Genomic DNA, 17,573 nt, shown 5'->3' on the forward strand with positions numbered 1-17,573 from the left:
CCTTATCCCCTAACAAAACTAGCTAGCCGCCGCATTGTCAGCCTCACAATCATCTCAGAAAAAAATCTAATCAAACAAAAGACATCCATCACTCTGTCTGATGCAAACATGCAACCTTGCAGTAAGAAGGACATCACGGGCCTGATCGCACAGCAGTCTAAAATCTCTGCTTTTGTGCTACTATAACACTTAAAGAAGTTACACAGTGAAACAAAGTGATTTTTATGTATTCGATTCAATTAAATTTTATCTATGTAGCGCCGATTCATGAAACATGTCATCTCAAGGCACTTTCCAAAGTCAAATTCAATCAGATTATACAGATTGGGTCAGATTATGTAGTGAGTTGGATCAAAACAACTCAGATGTGAAGGAGAGTGGGAATAAAATTTTGCAATTATTTCATTTTTTTAGTTAAAAAATACAATGAGAATTAAGACATTTTGTTAATTTGTCAGACGCCCATCCATCCACCCTGCCAAAACAAGGACATCAAGCTGAACTAAAAAACAAACATATAAGTGAAGCATTACTCACAGAAGCAGCCAACACCCCACCCCCCAGAAAAGACTTGCAGCTTCAAGCGCCTGAATATCAATGGATGCCACACCATTAAGATATGTATCAAACTTTTGAGAAAAAAGGGCATAACTGATAATCATCGATTAACCATTAATCATAAAATAATTCCAATAAAACATTATAAAGGGCGCGGTTGTGACATAACAAAAAAAGTTCAATGCGAATGATTACTTTTGCGCAGGACCTTTCGGTAAGTAGAATGAGCCAAAGGGTCTGGAGAAAAAATATTTACTGTGTTCAACACTTAAATCCTTATGGAGTAAACACTACGCTGAACACTAAGTATACATGCAGAGAATATATGACGCTGACAATAATTGCCTCCTGCCCTGTAATCGCTTTAGGGGGAACAAGCCTAATGCTTGTGCAGTAGTAAAGTGGGTAAACACTGTAAAAGCATATGTAGGGCTCGCTGCTACTTGTTTACAAGACCCAAACGTCTATTATTCCGCTGTTACTGCTTCGCAGAGAGCTAACTTTGCTGCTGATCACACTTAAGAGCAGCTTGTCCTTGCTGAGCTCCGTTCCACATGGCAATCAAAACACCGAAGAAAAACCTCAGATAAATCCAAACAAGACACTTGATAAAATATTCATTCAGTGCTTTTACTATATCCACTTTATCCTGTGCCGGCTCTGCGGAGGATGGAGAGCATCTTAGCTGCCATTGTGTTGAGAAGCAAGGTCCGTTCCGATCTGTTGCATAACGTATAAAAATGTTTACCTCCCGGCCCGGGGAGACACTCGCGATGTGTCAAGCACCTGAAGGGTTAGCTCATGCCACACCAGAGGAGGAATCTTCCACGTCATTTTTAATCACGCAAAGTATACCAGCTCCATGCAGCATGAACTTCTGCACTGTTTGCATCGGAGGTTAAAGAGACGAGGTAGCATCAAAACTGTATTACTAATGAGGTCGTAGAAGTTTGGTCGTCCGCTCCAAATAGACCTGGAGAAGGGTTACAACAAAAAACAAGAGCTGCGTCCACGTTCTCAGCAAGGGGTGGACCTTGTTCCCTCTGCAGTTTAACGTGGGAGACGGATCGACGGATTGGTCCCTCATCTGCAGTGATGCGATCCTGGCTTGGGACTGATGGAAAAAGCGAAACTCTTAATTTAATGACGCTCTGATTGCCACAGTCTCAAAAAAATGAACCAGTTTATTTTTAATGCAACTTTTCTGTTTTGTTTTTTCATGCAAAACAGGGCCATAGATTCTGACATCGTTTTTCGGCAGTGGGCAGAGAACGTGACTTATTCCTTCGCAAGTCAGTTCTTTTGTTTTCTCGCGCCAACATGCCGACAAAATTAAGCGATTGTTCTCGATAGAAGGGCGGGGAGCTGCGTGTTTACTTTTCTAAACGGAAAGAAGTAAAATCTTGGTCTAAATCTTTTCTCTTTCAACAGTAATTGTTTTTCTTGATACTTCAGGATCTATTTGCTTTCTAAGAACTCATCATTCCTTTGTGAAGCGCTTCTCTCTTCTTCCCTCTGTGCTCCTCTGCCTCCCGGTCGCCGTTCGAAGCATTCCTCGGCTTCCTTAGCTTCCCCTCATACCTGTCTCCTGCTCCTTGTCTCTGCGGTGCTCCTCCTTATCTTTGCACCTCTCTGTGGGCACAGTGTGTGTGTGTGTGTGTGTGTGTGTGTGTGTGTGTGTGTGTGTGTGTGTGTGTGTGTGTGTGTGTGTGTGTGTCTGCAGCATGTCCATCAGCCATCTCATTATGGCTGTCTGTTTTTACATCCCTTTGCCTCATTAAGCACCAAACACAGCCACTGAGGACAGCAGGCCTCGACTTTAGTGCCAATTTTCCCTCTCTCTCTCCTTGGCTTTGTGTCTGTGTGTGTCAGAGTGCGCGCGCCAGAAGAGTGCTCTCTGCATCTCCCCTGTTACACATTACCTTGTTTCCTTGCATTAGGCGCTTTCCATCCTTTGCATCTTCTTCATCTCCTGTTCATCTGTGCTCATGGGAACCCCTTCCTCACACTTCCCTAAATCTTTTTTTTTTTTTTATTCCTTCCCCGCTCACATTTGTTAGTCCTAAATAACGTACAGATTTGTCGGAGCAGGGGCATTTATCACTTTTTAACAGGGCGTTCTTCAAAAAAAACAAAAAATGTACTGAATGTGCCAATATTCAATTTGTTTTAGATGAAAATCATTTTAAATGACCAATTGACCAGTTCTCAATGAAACGGCTTCTTTAAAGGATACTTTTGCGTGATCCAAGTCATTTTTCTGTATTCATATTACAACTATGAGCATCACAATTATGTTGATCTGGTATAAGAACGAAATTCCGCCCAAGTCTGAAGTAACTTGGAGCAATTGACGTGTTTTCTTCCATGTACTGTCCTGCATTTCACTGTGTCTGTCTTTCCATCACTCAGACCAGCTACTCTTTCCGTGTTGATGAAGAGCAATCCCACAGCCTGATGCTGCCACTGCCATGTCTGACATTGAGGATTCTTTGCCAAACATAGCCTTTTGATCCGAGCACCTATTTCCACGTGTCTGCTGTCCTCCCTGCGTCGCTTGAGGGAAATTTCAGCAGTAATTATTGTGTCTTACTTTGAACACTGGGTTAGTTTTCATCCCTGTTTTATGAACGTAAAATTGTCAACAGGATCTCTGCTGCTCCTCCAGAGTTACCTTGGGCATCTTGGCTGATTCTCTGATTAACACTCTTCTTCCGTAGCCAGTCAGTTTAGATGGCCGGTCATGTCTTGGGAGGTTTTTTTAGTTTGCTGCACTCTTTTTACATTTTTGGGTTACGGAACGAACCAGTTTTCCATAAATTGTAAATTCTGTAAAGTGTTTTATAACTAGAGCTTCTTTAAATTTCACAGCTTTATCCTTTTTCCATCCACTGTTTGTCACTATGGTTTTTAACCAAGACCTGAGGCCCTAACAGAACAGCCTTACAACTCAATGACTGAGTCTAAATCAATCAATCAGCCATTATTGATAGAGCACTTTACACACCCGAAGTGACCAATATGGTCCACAAATTAAGGTAAAGAACAAAACTACAGAAGTTGCGCTGGACTTCATTAAGGGGGTTGTAGAAAGAAGATCCATGCCACACTTTTCAGATTTTTCTACTGGAAAAAAATGTAATACCATGTTTAATTTTCAAGGCACTTTACAAGAATGTGCTACTCTGTGTTGCTCTATCACAATACTATATTTACAACATCAAAGCTCCTTCCAACTTCAACAACAATCGTAAGTAGGGGCGGAAATCTTTAGGCATTGATGAATCGATTTGATTCAGAAGGCCAAGATGCAACTGTTTCAGTTTTCTAACAGAGGCCACAGTGCTATATCAACAAATTTCCTATAAAAGGAGTTAATGATGCCATGCTCTCTAACAAGGTTTCCTGGGCCGTTGAAAAATAAACAGGCCCACAGCATTACAGATCCTCCACAATACCTAACATTGATGCTATTCTAGATATGCATCTTTTGTTTTACGTCAAACACTGTTACAGTGTTTGTTGCTGCAAAGCTTCTTAGTCTCATCTGGACAACGGATTGGTCCGGTCTTAAGCAGTCTAATATAGCTACTGGAGAAAAAAAAGTACTTTTCCATTGTTTTTGTCATTTGGGCATTTTATTTAAAGCTGCTTTTGCTCTCTGTGTTTGTCTTTGCGGCTCCAGGTTAACGAGATCTACCATGACGATTCTTTGGGAGCAAAAATCAATGTGGTACTGGTGCGGATAATCATGCTGGGCTACGGCAAGGTGAGACCTGACAGGACTCGAAGTCCTGCTGAGAAAGTAACTGAACTGCAGTTCCTGAAGCATTTACGCTTAAGAACAACAAGATTTGGGCTCAACCTGTTTGTTTGTTTTTTGTTTTTTTTTGTCACTATGTCAGCGTTATCCGTGATACAGGGATTTGGCTAGGCCTGCCTAAAGCAAACTCATAAACAAAAGCGCAACACACACACACATCCAGTCGCCGGCACACACTGATGGCCAGAGCTTGTTATTCCAGTGGACTGAGCAAAAGAGGAACTAAAAGCATGCAGCATCTCTGGGGAGTTCTTCCAAGTCGCACGCCTTCACAGTTCAGCACCAAAGCACACAGAAATTCTGCCCATTATGCAATCACTGTTCCTCCTAGCAGGTTCCTGCACAGAATCATCTCCAGTCTAGACAAAGGTAAATAATCAATGATAGCTCTCCCTCATTCATAAAGAGGAAGGGCAATAGGGGGCAGCATCCCTTTCCTCCTCACTGTAACTCTATCTGCATGCCTGTCTTAAAGAGAGAACGACAGCAATGAAAGGAACACCCCAGCGGATAGCATGCATGATTTCATTGGTGGATGGGTGCTCTACGATGTTCTTGCCCGGTCTGCAGTCCCAACAGAAGTCAGGAACACAAACTCGCTACACAGCATTGGCCATTCACGGCCAGGCCCTGTGCAGCTTCAGCCGAAGCTTTGGCTGTCCATCATTCCCAATTACCACAGCAACAGAGCTGCACCCAGACAGCCTGCAGATTGACTGTGTGACCCTGAATGCAGTCGCACTCACAAACCCACATTTTACTCACACAGAGTCACTGCGCCACATTTACGCCGAACGCGCCATTGCAAAAGCACATTTTTTTTGGGGGGGGGGGGGTCATGAAAGAGAGCACTTGAACACACATAAGCAATGCGGAAATGATGCATGCGTACAGTCTGCGCTGTCTAAATGAGACTTGAGCAGAGTGCATACTTAACACTCCATCAAGTGTGCAGAGGCAAGCCATATGTCTCGCTCACACCGCACGCCTTTTGTGAACCAAGTGCACTTTAGGCATGTGTTCAAACAGCGAGCAGAAGAAGGAGGCAATGCAAGAGACATAAAGAGAGACCTGGACAACAGAATAAGGGGAGTTAAGCGAAGATCTGGGTTAGGAAGAACATATTGGTTAAAGGTGAACTGAGAGAAATACAGCTGTTTAATCATGAGAAGATATTTTGGGAAGCTCATTCACAGATTATTATTTTTTGCGCATCTGTATGAGACACGTGCACGTGGTTCATGTGTGTGATGAAGAGTAAGAAATACTTCAGCGCTTTGCGAGATCTTCTTGGATAAAAAAAAAAACAGTGACACTGCCCCCTACAGGGTGTATTAAAGGGTAACATAAACTGAAACAGGGATGTCCTTGTTTATAAAATAATCTCTGCTCTCCCGTTCTGTCGTGTTTCAGTCCATGAGCCTGATTGAACTCGGGAACCCCTCTCAGAGTCTGGAGAACGTGTGTCGCTGGGCCTATCTGCAGCAGAAGAAAGACACCGGGGACGCCGAGTATCATGACCACGCCATTTTCCTCACGCGCCAAGAATTCGGCCCCACGGGCATGCAGGGTATTAAAGGACATCACAAACCCACTCAATACTGTTGTGCATATGTTGCTGCTGCTTGCTCGAGCATCTAAAAAGATCATAGAGACACATAGCAAACCGTGCTCCCTCCTCCCTCTGCCTCACGTAGTTTGCGAGGTACAGTGTAGCTCTGGTGGTTGATGGGTTTTCTGTGCAGAGGAGCACAAGCTAACAGTCAGGCCCATGGGAGAGGCCTCTAAAGCCAGTGGCCTAGCTAGCCAGAAGCCCTTCAGCTGCCCTTGGGCGCAGCCTTCAGCAGCAGAAAATCAATATACAGAGAAGAGCTAGCCACAGCTCCACAATTAAAGGGAGTGCAGGACACACACAGGAAGCTGAAGATTGGCATTAGCACAGACAGAAGCCAGCATCTTGGAGTTAGGATCTGACACAAACATAAAGGTTTGTGGTTTAACCTCTTACAGTGCCTTATTATTATTATTATTATTATTATTATTATTATTATTATTATTATTATTATTATAGTTATAGGTATAGTTCTTGTTACTATTATTATTAATTATTATTATAATAATAGTAACAAATAACAAATAGTAACAAATAGTTACTATTATTGTTAATTATTAATTATTAATAATTATTATTATTAATAGATGTATTGTTGTACTGCAACAATACATCTGTAAAAGTGATACCCATAACTAAAATCCAGGGTAACCAAATGCCAGAAAGAGTAATCTAATCAGTAAGATGAGTCCCTGCGTGTGTAGCATGAGCTCAGTATAAATACAGCTGCTCTGTATATTATTGGAGTACGATTAAACCAAAGCAAGCCTGCTTGGCCAAACAATAGAAAAGCATTTTGTTCATAGAATGCACATTTAAATGATCGTTAAACATTACTGACATGACATTCTGGCATATCCGTTTCCAATTATGTTTTGGCAGCAGTTTGTCAGTCAATCCCTGACATTACTTCTCTCCTCCTGGTCGCTCAGGTTACGCTCCAGTGACGGGCATGTGCCATCCGGTGAGGAGCTGCACCTTGAACCACGAGGATGGTTTCTCCTCAGCCTTCGTGGTGGCCCATGAAACTGGGCACGTGTAAGTGTTGACCGTGACACAGTGGAACAGAAAGCCAACCAGTCTCACGCTAATTCATCACAGTTTGGTTGAAGTGGTCCAGATCTGACGATTGAATCCCCACCACCTCCCTCTGTTGCTCCTTGATCCTCTCCTCCCACACATTCCCACTCTGTCTCTATTGGTCCTTTCCATTCTCCCCCCCCGCCACCCGCCGTCTCTCCTCTTTTTCTTCTCTGCGTACGTAGGCTTGGGATGGAGCACGATGGTCAAGGAAACCGCTGCGGAGACGAGGTGTCCATGGGCAGCATCATGGCCCCTCTGGTTCAAGCTGCCTTCCACCATTTTCAGTGGTCTAGATGTAGCATGCAGGAGCTGGGACGCTACCTTCAGTGAGACATGCACACTGGAAACCTACCAATGCATGCAGGAACCTTTAGACAGGCTTTAATGGTCGGCTCTGATCTCATTGTTGCTCTTTTTTTCACCCGCTGTAACTCTAAACCATATGGGTCTGCAAAGCAATATCTGTTCAGCGACCGTGTGAAAATATTAATAATATTTTTTTTTTCACTGCTCTCTTTTTATGTTTTTTTTTTTACACCATGGAAGTACATTAAATAGAATAATTCTAGACAATTGCTTCACATGGACACTATTCATGCAACAACGTAACCTCAATGTATATAGATGCTTACTGCACCCTGTCATCATTTACTGTCCCCTTTGGTAAATAAGTGTAAAAAGCCTGAAAACATATGAATCATTCTTTGCTGCAGCTCAGGTCCACAGTGAAACATTTGAACATGTCCACTCCTACATCTCTTCAGTGGTTTAATGAAAGCTCCAAAATCACTGTTACTACCATTACACTAACCAAAGTATTTCTATTATTTATGCTTTCATTTTAAAGTTTCTCAGAGTTTTGAGTAAATATCGGCATTTTCTTTCCCCACAGTAGGATTATGACCCTTTACAGGCCCCTGCTATACCACTCTGGAAATTTCATTTATTTTCTTTCTTTTTTTTTTTATTACACTCCAAAACGGTCTGGGAGATTTAAAAAAAATACAAAAATCTATCTTTGTTGGGTCAGTATGTGGTAATAGCAACATTAACACAACTGAACATTAGTTGAAACCGCTATAGTGAATGCTTACTTTTGCACAGTTTGCCATTTTCTGTCACTTATTAACTTCACCAGCTCTCTACTGAGGTTTGTTGGAAACAGACTCAGGACAGAGCAAGAAAGATGTGGATTAGTTTAGGAACAAAGCGCTCCACTGTTGTTGTCATTTCCAGTACAGATAGTGAGATTTATCAGTTTCTAATAATCTCCAGATATTCAGTCCACGTGGATATCTAAAAAGAGTGCTCAGGTTATTTCATCAAAAACCTGTTTTATTTGTTGTCAAGTGCTCCAAACAGAGCAGGAGACGTCTGGTTCACAAAAACAGCCACGTTAGTGTTTACCAAGACACAAAATCTTATTTGACCTTGCCTGTCATTCTTTGAAATGGAAAAGAGAAGATATTAATTCATTCAGGTCAGACAGATGTGTTCCAATCTTGATAAGTCAGCAAACCTGAGCTTAAGGTAACATAATGGCAACAAAATTTCCAGTTTGATTAATGGATTTTTTTTATTTTTTTATTATCGTAATAAGCTATAACAATAACTTTTTTATAATTTTCTGGTATTTTTGGCACATGTTTGCCAAAAAAAGAAATAGTGCCAAAGAATGTGGGGGTGGATTAGAGGTAAGGAAATAAAATGGAAAAATTGAGAGAAAAACAGTTTTCTTTCACTTTCAGTTCCTATGACTGTCTTCGGGACGACCCGTTCGACCACAACTGGCCATCGCTCCCTCAACTTCCCGGTCTGCACTACTCCATGAATGAACAGTGCCGCTTTGACTTTGGCATGGGCTACACCATGTGCTCCGCGGTAAGACACTCATGTAGTCTACCAACACTAACGCCCTTCATCTTCATGCTGAGGGCACCTGCTGCTGTGACTGCCACCTGTTATAAAGCTTAGTGTTATTTCAGCGTCTCAGGACGAGGGACGGGTAGATGTTAAGTACAATTAACCCACAGAGTTTAAAGTGTATTCACTGTGGTTTGTAAAATGACATGGACTTTTGGAAAGTGTGTCATCAAGTTCAAAAAGTTGGGTCTCTTAACTGAGCCCAATGTTGTCTGCTAGTCTGTGATGTTTGACTGAAACAAGTCACGCATACGTAGCCATTCACGTTCTTCTGATGTCCTCTGTTTCCTCTCCCGGCCTCTGGTGGGATTGACATCTTGCTTAAAAGCAGGTAATTGGTTTTGTTAGCTATTACTTTTGTTTTATTTCATTAGTTTAATTGCAAGAAACACGTTATCGTAGCTTCTTGGTTGCCTTGATACCACAGTGCCTTTACATGAACCTGTCTGAAATAAAGTTTTGTAAAGCCAAAAGCATCGCTAGAGAAGTTTCATCAAGCTGCAGCATCTTTTCTGACATCTTTACCTCCCTCGCAGTCAGCATCATCTTCTCTGTGACTGTGAAGCCACTGTGGCACGCTGTTGCACAGCTGTTTTCTTGACTAAGGGCTGGCTCAGGGGCTTTGCACACGTTGCTAGATTACCCTCTATTCTCTTGTCAAACTCATTCCCCTCAGCTACAAAAGGCGGGCAAGTCAGGATCGCAGGTAAGGCCACTCCCCCTCCAGGAGGACGTGTGGACGTGTCGTTTATTTTTGTCAGGTTTTCTTGTTTCTTTTCGTTCCCAAAAGTCATGTGTTTGTAATGTTACTCCTTCATTTCTGTTTTGAGTGTACTTTGTGCCTCGGTCTTGTCAGGATTTGGTCTGCAGGATTCTAAAATGCTCGTGCTTTGAGAGAAAGCCGCAACAAAATCCTTCAAAAGAACGCGACACCTGCGATTCATTTGTATGGCAGTTATGACTCTGTCCAGCACTGTAACCGGAGTCCTTTTTCTGCAGACTGGTGGTAAATCACTGCAGCCCTGGCAGGAAGAGACTCATTATATTGGCACTCTTATGACTGCAAACGAGTAGAAAAGGCTGAAGAGATGTCTTTCCAATCCTTGGGGAAAGGGCTAAGCCAGAACAGAGGCCCTTTTTTTTCCCGTATTTTAGGATCCTCCAGTCTATATATAGCTGACGGTTACCCGCCGCAGCGTGAGACAATGTTTGTAAGTCTACTCCTGACCTAGAGGTCCCCCCCAGGGTCATGGTAGGTGGGAGGTTCTGTGGAGAGGAGAGAGGAGGGCAGGCTGGTTTAGTTGACGGCATCTTTAGTCCATTTCAGACAAGGAGGGGAATTTGCTGAGTTTGCTTCTCCATCCATGTCACGAGAGATTTTATCAGTCATAGAAATCTCCCCTTTTGGCTTTAAGGACTCTGCCCTCTGACCTCCCTTACAGTGCTTTGCAAAAGTAAATGTAACACTTGAGGTCGTAAAACTGTTACAGGCAGATTCTGCTTCGTTTATTCATGGGATGGATCAACACAAAGTAGTACATGTGAAGTGGAAGGAATATTTTTCTTATTTTTTTTTTATGATAGGTTTGGTGTAGGCTATGATTAAGCCCCATGAGTCAATACTTTTAAGAGCTAGGCTTTGCTGCTATCACTGCTATACAGCTTTAGAGCATTTTTCTACCAGCTGTTAACACCTGGAAACTACAATGTCTGCTTTTTTGTTGTTTTTTCTTGCAAAATAACTAAAGCTGTGTCATATTGGTTGGTGAACTTCTGTCAAAATCAGTTTTCATGCTTTACTATTGATTACCAATTGGATTCTGACTCATTAATTCACTGATTTAGACTAAACCATTGTTGTTATGGTTGTATGTTACGGGTCATTGTCCTGTTGTGCAGTGAACCTAAACCCCGGTTTCAACTTTATTGCGGCCCGTATCAGGTTTTCTTCCAGGGTTGTTCTGTATTTAGCTTTACTCATCTCCCTATCATATGAGCGTCTTGGCGTTTTCTGTGATTATAGCATTCATCACCCAGCCTGTAAATTTAGGTGGACCACAATGTGTCGAAGGGTTTGCAGTTGTGTCACGCTTATTTATTGGTCCGATGATGAATTGAGATATCATTTTGTAACCTAATCCTGTTTTATACTTTTCCCAATTCTATATGTGACCTTTTTGGTGTGTTTTGCATTCTTTGTGATGCTGTTTGTTCTTTATTGTACTCTGACAAACCTCTGAGGCCAGTTGAATTTATGCAGAGATGAAATTGCAAACAGATGGACTCTGTTTACCAATTTGTTGAATTCTAAAAGCAGGTAGTTGTTTTGGGTTTTATTTAGCGGTGTCTGATTGATCAGAGTTTTTTTTTCGTTTGTATATTTAAAAAACTGCGAGCTGAGTTTTATTTTCCTTCCACTTTACAATTAAGTCCTACCTTGTGTTTGTCTACCACCTAAAATCCTATTAAAATCTATTAAAATTACTAATTGTGACGTGAGAATATTTGAAAAAAAAAAAAAAGAGGCAGGATTGCTTTTGCAGGGTTCTGTATCTATCAGTAAAGTTTGCATGAACCGCTGTGTGTTTCTCGGTGATTCCGAGGATAAATTGCAGTGACAGATTAAGTGTTGGTATTGTTTGATATGTTACTGTCTTTGCTGCTGTTGTGGCATTTCTCCTCCCATTTCAACTTTATTAAGTGTTATTCTCCCCATAAGTATCCATGTTGATTGACGTGTTAGGCAGAGTGTTTGTTTTTTTTGGGCTGGCATTGTTGACTGTTAGAAATCTCTGTGCTCCCAAACAGTACAGTATGTTCGACCCCTGCAAGCAGCTGTGGTGCAGTCACCCAGACAATCCTTTCTTCTGCAAGACCAAGAAAGGGCCGCCCATTGATGGCACCACGTGTGGGAATGGAAAGGTATTAATACATTTCTAAGATAACATGCTTTCATCCGCCACACGCAGATACTGAATTAGGCAAACTTTGTTGTTTTTTTTTCCATCAGCACTGCTTTAAAGGTCTCTGCACCTGGCTGACTCCTGACATAATGAAGCAAGATGGAAACTGGGGCGCATGGAGCGAGTTTGGCCAGTGCTCACGCACCTGTGGGGAAGGAGTGCAGTTTCGCACCAGAAACTGTGACAATCCCAGGTATAACAATTTTTTTTCCATTGTCATGTCTATTGTGTCCAGCATAACTATTATACAACCAGGTAAAGATGTAAAAAAATCTTCAAAATAAAGTTAACTTTTACTGCATTAGCAAAATCCCACAATGAATAACAAAACTATAAATCTAGCCTCATTGGTGCGCCCTTTTTCAATAGGAAAACACTTAGTTAAGCTGGTTAAGCAGCACTTTGATGACAATAAACAGAGGAGATTATACGGCACCAAAGGCAGGACACAGGAGCAGAGGAATGAGGAGCAGAGGAATGAACAGGAGGTAGCATGACGCGGGAACCAACAATGAGGGGAGAGAAAACAGGCAGCTAAATACAGAGTGAGGTGGAAAGGCAAGGAGAGCAGGTGTGAGTAATCAGGTGAGTGAGCAACAGTTGAGCCCAATAAAGATATTGGAAACTGAGGAAAGAATGGTGACACATACTCCTTCATTGGTACATTCTCTGTTACGTCACATATAAAAGCTATTCTAGTCAATAGGGCATTTCCCACTGGCTCTATGGTGTTATGGCATGATAGAGAGCCCTCCTCTGTTGTCCGTCAGGAATACTATTGAGTCTACTTGTGAAGAATGGCAAAGTGAAATGCGTCAATTTCTAAAAGCCAGATCAGCCAGACAGGAAGTTAGCATTATATTAGTTAGTGTAATGTTGCATTCAGACCAAACACCTTTTGAGCATCAAGAGCATCGGGTTTACATGCAACGTCTATGGTGGATGCGCCTCAGGGGCTTCGAGAGGTCCTGTGTTGTGCCACGCATCTTGCGCTGTGCGTTGTGAAGCTTTCTGCGCGTTTCCTGCTGCAAATACGGTTTGACGTGCGTTAAGCGCCTCTAGACCGGCTGAAGCAATAGTTGGAAAATCTGAACTTTTGCTGCTGGACGCGGATGTCAACCAATCAGAGAGACTCTGCTGTGTGATGTAGTGGGGGAGTTTCTGACAGGATAAATATTTTTGCTACGGATCACTGATAAATGTTAACATCGAGATGCAGATGGACAGATACTCTTCAGCTGAAATGAGGCGTCTGTATTTGGTGGCCTGGTCGGAGGTGTGGGCACCGATGTCGGTCAGCGGGTTGTCAGACTTGGCTCGGGTGAGACGTCAGTAGCGCTGGAAGCAACCCTTGTCAGCACGCAGCTCCTGCAGTAGGTGGTGAAACTCACCAATCTCAAAACGCCTCTGAATTTTTTGTGAATTCATGACATGTCGCAGATTATATTAGATTATGCAGTAAATAAAGCCAAGTTCATTTAAACGACAACAATGATACAATTTGAAAATGGATTCTAGAGTGTAACGGATCACAAACCTACCAGTTTCATTGCCGTGTAAATAGCGAAAAAATAATTCTTACAGGCAATCCCTGGCTCATGTGCGGTATGACAGGAATTATTAGAAATTAATTCACATGTGCACAACATAGCAGCTGCCTACATTTTTAAAAACCAAAGAAAAACAAAATAAAAATGCCAGATAGCGGAATATTGTTCTGGCTGCTGACTCTTCTGAATATAACCACAGCTGGGCTATGATTCAAAGTCACCTTGATGATCTTCTTTTGGCATCGTCAACTTCTGATGAAATTATGCTTTGCGTAGCCTTTAATTCGCTCCAAACCAGTAGATGGAAATGTGTCTAATGCGCACATTCTTTTTTTGGGCATTTTAAAAGCTCAAAATTCGAATGAATGGACAGAAACATGTCTAAATGGTAAATGGACTGAAATTATATAGCGCTTTTCCAGTCATGCTGACCACCCAAAACACTGTACACTATAGCCACATTCACTCTCACTAACACATTCATACACTGAGACGCACCTCGGTAAGCAACTTGGGGTTAAGTGCCTTGCCCAGGGGCACATCGATATGTGGCAAGGGGAAGCTGGAATTGAACCCAGAACTATCTAATTGCCAGTTGACTACTCAACCCATCAAGCCACAGTCACCCCTACTCTGGTCTAGTGACCCACTGTTTGAGGCAGGATTACAGGATGTGATTAAAGACACCGTTTTAGTTTAAGGTGCACTGTAAAGCCAAAAGGGAGCAGAATAAGACTAAAATAGCAAGACCATTTCCTGTCCCTCTTCTTTTCCTCAGTCCAGCAAATGGTGGCCGTGATTGCAGGGGCCTGACTTACCAGTTCCAGTTGTGCAACACCAATGAGTGCGAGGACATCTACAGTGATCCCAGGGAGGAGCAGTGTCATGACTCAGAGTACAGCAACAAGCACCACTGGCTGCCTTATGAACACCCAGACCGTGAGTAGACATTTGTATACAACAACAGAACCAGCTTGACAGTAACAAACCCAGAGAAATTAGGCTCTGCTGGACGTGTTTTAGAATATTTTGTGTTGTGTTATGAGGAGCTCAGCTTTAACGTATGACTACATCTCCCAAAAACATGTCTTATTTCTAACTGAAAACTATTTCAAGCTTACTGTCTTTGCCTCCTTAACCCATTGGCTGATTCCATTTTAATTTCACTATTCCTCAAGTTTCTCAGAGGTTTATTCATCATATGCAAACAATGAGATGAATAGGGGAGAACAACCTCAAAGTTCTCCTTCAAATGCTCAAGAATCAGTTTTACATTAAAGAAATAGTAAAATCCAAATCAGTGCATGGGCAAAAATCGTCAGACTGTACAGCGAAGCACTATGCTCAATTCCTATCTGAATTACTTTACTAAATGATTTTCTTCAGTCTTATTACTTCTAAAAGCCATGTTTTTTTTCCTACTTAAGCTTTCAGCATCTCAAATTACTTCTCTTGTGAATGTACAAACCAGTGTGTGTTTGTTAGAGAAAAACAATATTGAAAGAGATTAAACTGAATTCCATTCATGGTCCGTCATCTTTTGACTCCCCTGATAAGCGTGAGAAAGTCAACTGCAGATGTGAAACAATATTTTTTCTAACAAATTGTTTTTATTCCTCCTTTTCTGTATTTTCCCTGTATCAACAGCTGTATGTTACTCCTGAGAGAAGAAACATGAAGCATAGGCAACCACCTAGTTGGGAATTTGTCTGACCTTTTGTGTTTTGCAGTCTGAAGCTTTCTATTTTTTCACACAAAGGAGATCACATATGTCTCCCCTTTGCAGCAGCAACTCTAAAAGGAGAGTAAAAGGAGTAAGCTACAAGTTTAACTCCTCCCAGCCCGTAGGTGGCGGACTCTCGCTCTCCTGTTCTCAATCCAACCTTGAACTGTACTGTTTGCCAGCTGGTTGCCAGGTCCGGTAGCATTAGCATTAGCATAATGGTTAGCATTAGCAAACATTTCACTTATACACTGCACGATATTTTCAGTCGTGGTACTCATATACAGCTCAAACTGTACGACGAAACTGCAGGGTTTCAAAGTTCACTGCTCACGATATCTGCTCTTACACTGTGCGGCCCGACGCTCTGATGAGACCTGACTGCTCACACAGTGCGTTCAAAAACCACATGTCAGTTAGTTTGACTCCATGTCACACGTACCGCCGCCATGCTTCTCTCAGCTCCTATGTTTCGTTAGAGAAGACAAAGAAGGATCTACTTGTTTGTGCGTGCGCAGTGCGCAAGGTCGGGGAAAATTGGCGCGTAGAAGGTCGTAACTCCGCTTCAACAGCAGGACGCGCTCACGTTCACTCACGAGGGCCGACTGAATTTCAAACATGTTTGATTTTCAACCGACTGTCCGATTCCTGATCAGGAGGTGGTCGTGAGAGGCGAATCGCCTCTTGTTACCCCCTGTATACTACACGACACAGGACGCACGATCAAGCTGAAAGTCGGCCCGATCCATAAACTTCTCGCACGACTGAAGAATCGTCCGAAAAAGGGCAAAAACTCAGTGTATGCCTGGCTTTACCTGTCCAGAAGGAAAGCAGCAACCTCCATGTGGCTTCTGGGCCCCTTTGCTTACTTAAAGTGTAACTCACCCCCTTGTAAAAGCTTATTTCTGCCTGCAGACAAATTTTAAAAATTCCATCAAAGTGGGCAGGGATATGAGGGGAGGGGGGAGCGGGGCTGTGTTTTAGATTGGGGGGAGCAGGAGCTAGCTTGATTTGCCATATTGAATAAAGGGGATTGAGCAGAGTTACACTGCTGGTAGCTACACCACAGCTCAGTCTTTTGAGGTGGATGATCTTCACTCCCCCTCATCACCAGAGGTTGAGGGAGGCTTTGTGGAGTCCAGCTGGCGAGAGTCTTATCGGTTTGAGGCGCTGGCTCAAGGCGTTGACTGAGCAACACCAGAAGCTGTTGCTGGCGAGGCAGTTTTGAGACGAGGCAGCAGCTGTCTGCCTGTGAGACAGCACTGGCAATACCATTACCATTTAATCGCTACACTGGATATTAATTACTCCTAACTGCAACATAATTTTGCCTAGTCAAAACTCTTAGTCAAAACATCTGTAATTAGATTTCAACTAGTCAAAAGTCTAGTTATTGATATCTATAGTCCAGTTTTGCTAGTAAGATTTAAAGTATTTTGCCATTCATGTGTTGTTTGTCATCATAGATATATGTAATTTAGTTTTAACTAGTCCGAATGAAATTAGCTATATCTTAAATTAAAACTCATACTATTAGTAATGTCACTAACAGTGACATTACGACTAGTCAAAAATGACGTTATAGATATCTATAATGATAATGCGGAATAGCTGTTAAAGATAGGTGTTAAAATGTATTGCCATATTTCCACAGCAGCAGAGCTACAGACATCAGTTTATCCAAATTATGTCACAAAAAATATGGATTCAAAATTCAATGCAAGACCACCGTTTAACCCAAGGAGGGTGCCACACTGGCAGCAGGATTTCCACAAATATGCACTAATTTGTCAAAATAATGACCAGGATATGGAGACAGTATCATAGTTCAGTGTGATTTAGTATGTTAAAGTACCACGGTTTGTTATGAAGAATTCGAAAAGAGATGAAATTAGTCCTGAAAGCCTACCAAGAACTACAGCTGCTAGTTGTACAAAGAAGTAGCTCACAATACAAAGCAGAAGGAAAATAAAAACCTATCCATCCATCCATCCAGCCATCTATCCATCCATCCATTGTCTTCCACTTATCCAAGTGGCAGCAGGATAAGTGGGGGGCAACAGGTCCAGGAGGGAAATCCAGACATCCACCTCGCCAGCAACATCCCCCAGCTTGTTCTGGGGGATCCCAAGTCAGTCCTAGGCTAGATGGGATATATAGTCCCTCCAGCAAGTTCTGGTCACTGGACACACAAACAACAGACTGTACTTTACATTAATTCCAAGGCTTTCCTTAAAGATGTGGTCTTTTACTCGGACAGCAAGACTGGGATGTTCACACATGTGTCCTCCCAAACATAGTCTGTGGAAAACTAGAAGCAAAGAGAAAGAAAGCAGCT

The 17,573-nt window shown here is 42.3% G+C and overlaps 1 protein-coding gene across 1 annotated transcript in view; it reads left to right on the plus strand.

Moving 5' to 3' along the window:
- LOC105916818 (A disintegrin and metalloproteinase with thrombospondin motifs 2) overlaps window positions 1-17,573 on the plus strand; it is a 192,831-nt gene that overhangs the window by 165,141 nt on the left and 10,117 nt on the right. Inside the window, exons 5-13 of the mRNA XM_036127079.1 lie at window positions 4,244-4,327; window positions 5,795-5,951; window positions 6,926-7,031; window positions 7,259-7,402; window positions 8,825-8,957; window positions 9,673-9,705; window positions 11,808-11,921; window positions 12,010-12,155; window positions 14,291-14,451. Of these exons, the coding sequence (XP_035982972.1) occupies window positions 4,244-4,327; window positions 5,795-5,951; window positions 6,926-7,031; window positions 7,259-7,402; window positions 8,825-8,957; window positions 9,673-9,705; window positions 11,808-11,921; window positions 12,010-12,155; window positions 14,291-14,451 (1,078 nt within the window). The remainder of the gene's footprint in view (window positions 1-4,243; window positions 4,328-5,794; window positions 5,952-6,925; window positions 7,032-7,258; window positions 7,403-8,824; window positions 8,958-9,672; window positions 9,706-11,807; window positions 11,922-12,009; window positions 12,156-14,290; window positions 14,452-17,573) is intronic.

This window comes from Fundulus heteroclitus, chromosome 23 (assembly GCF_011125445.2).
Source record: "Fundulus heteroclitus isolate FHET01 chromosome 23, MU-UCD_Fhet_4.1, whole genome shotgun sequence".
NCBI classification, from domain to species: Eukaryota; Metazoa; Chordata; class Actinopteri; order Cyprinodontiformes; family Fundulidae; genus Fundulus; species Fundulus heteroclitus.